The 1,539-nt window shown below is 33.5% G+C and overlaps 1 protein-coding gene across 1 annotated transcript in view; it reads right to left on the minus strand.

Annotated features, from left to right (window-relative positions):
* Positions 1-312: 312 nt before the first annotated feature.
* Positions 313-1,539, minus strand: part of LOC101504726 (copper-transporting ATPase HMA4-like) — a 9,638-nt gene continuing 8,411 nt past the window's right edge. Inside the window, exon 7 of the mRNA XM_012717678.3 lies at positions 313-1,060. Coding sequence (XP_012573132.1) covers positions 656-1,060 — 405 coding nt within the window. The 3' untranslated portion in view covers positions 313-655. The remainder of the gene's footprint in view (positions 1,061-1,539) is intronic.

The following is a 1,539-nucleotide window of genomic DNA, read 5'->3' on the forward strand; positions in this document are numbered from 1 at the left end:
TTAAACATTACTTCTTCATTATTTTACCTACTAAAAAATGTTTATTTTTTCTGATATAGGACAAAATATTCAATGAAATATTTCTATATTATTGTATAAAAAATAATTAAATAAATTTGAAGAGTCCTTTTATAGTAGAGAAGTATTGGTGTATTACAATAGGCTCATGCATGCTAAAAAGTCAACATGGGCTCAAGCCCCTTCAATGAGCAACATAGCTTTGCCCCTGAATTTATTGGTTTAATGGAAAGATAATTTATGTATAGTGCAAACGTATCTTAATTTATGCACATTAAACAAAGTCTGAAGCAATAGCCATAAGAGAAATGACAATGAACATTAATAAATGTTAAGTGATTAATACATTTCTCAATAAAATATTAAATAAATGAGTTGAAAGTATTAAAATTTGATCCTTGACTAAAATAATCTTTGCCTAGATTTTCCACACTAGGATAAGTTTCTGTAGCAAAGACAAAGCCTAAAGATCAACAAAACATCCTAACAATCTAAGCCTAAAACACAAATCACCAAAACTAACAAGAAACCTCATCACCCTAAAAAACTAGTACTAGAAACTACAAACAGAGAAACACAAAAAAACATTAGCCTCGTTCCATTTTTTCCCTATCTTCACAAACCCAAATGAAGACTTTTAAATATGAGATAAAGTGCAATCCATTTTCAAAGGCTTTTTATAGAGCATTAACAAGAGGGATGAAGAAACCACACTAAGTGATGAAGCAGCCATGCAAGCACCAGCAAGCCATGGAGGCAACCTGATTCCAAAAAAAGGGTACAAAACACCAGCTGCAATTGGCATACCAAGAATGTTGTAACCAAAAGCCCATATATAGTTTATCCATATACGAGAAATGGTGTTTTTAGACAAATCTATTGCTGTAACAACATCTTCTAAGTTGCTTTTGACAAGAACTACATCAGCTGCTTCTATTGCTATGTCTGTTCCAGCACCAATTGCCATTCCAACATCAGCTGCTGCTAAGGCTGGCGAATCGTTTATTCCATCACCAACCATTGCCACTGTCATTCCTTTCATCTGCATCAAGTTTCAGTTTCAAATATCAAATATTCATTATGGAAACAACCAATGACATGTCGATAAGCTATTGTCAGCTTATTTGCATAAACTTTTCAGGATGATATTGTGAATCAGGAAATAAATAATAATGTATAATTATATTTATCAGTTTTTCTAAAATTAGTTAGACAAATTAGGATTTGATTTGATCCTCTTAATTTGTAATTATTAGATATAAATGTTGTAACGATTATTTATACCGAGAAATATCAAGGCAAAAAGGGCATCAAACCCTATTTTCTGACATGGTATCAGCAGGTTCGATCAAACCTGTGAGATTCTAGTTTATCGTGGGGTTTATTCAGCGACACACCACTAAGTCGCTCTCGAAATCTCGCACTCGTCTTTGCTGCTCTTGGTTCTTGTTTGTCTCCAGTCCCTTTAGCGTATCCTCATCGTCGTTGTTCACAGATCCTTGTCCGACTATTGGTTTCGTG

The sequence above is a fragment of the Cicer arietinum genome, chromosome 6, assembly GCF_000331145.2.
Source record: "Cicer arietinum cultivar CDC Frontier isolate Library 1 chromosome 6, Cicar.CDCFrontier_v2.0, whole genome shotgun sequence".
Taxonomy (NCBI): Eukaryota; Viridiplantae; Streptophyta; class Magnoliopsida; order Fabales; family Fabaceae; genus Cicer; species Cicer arietinum.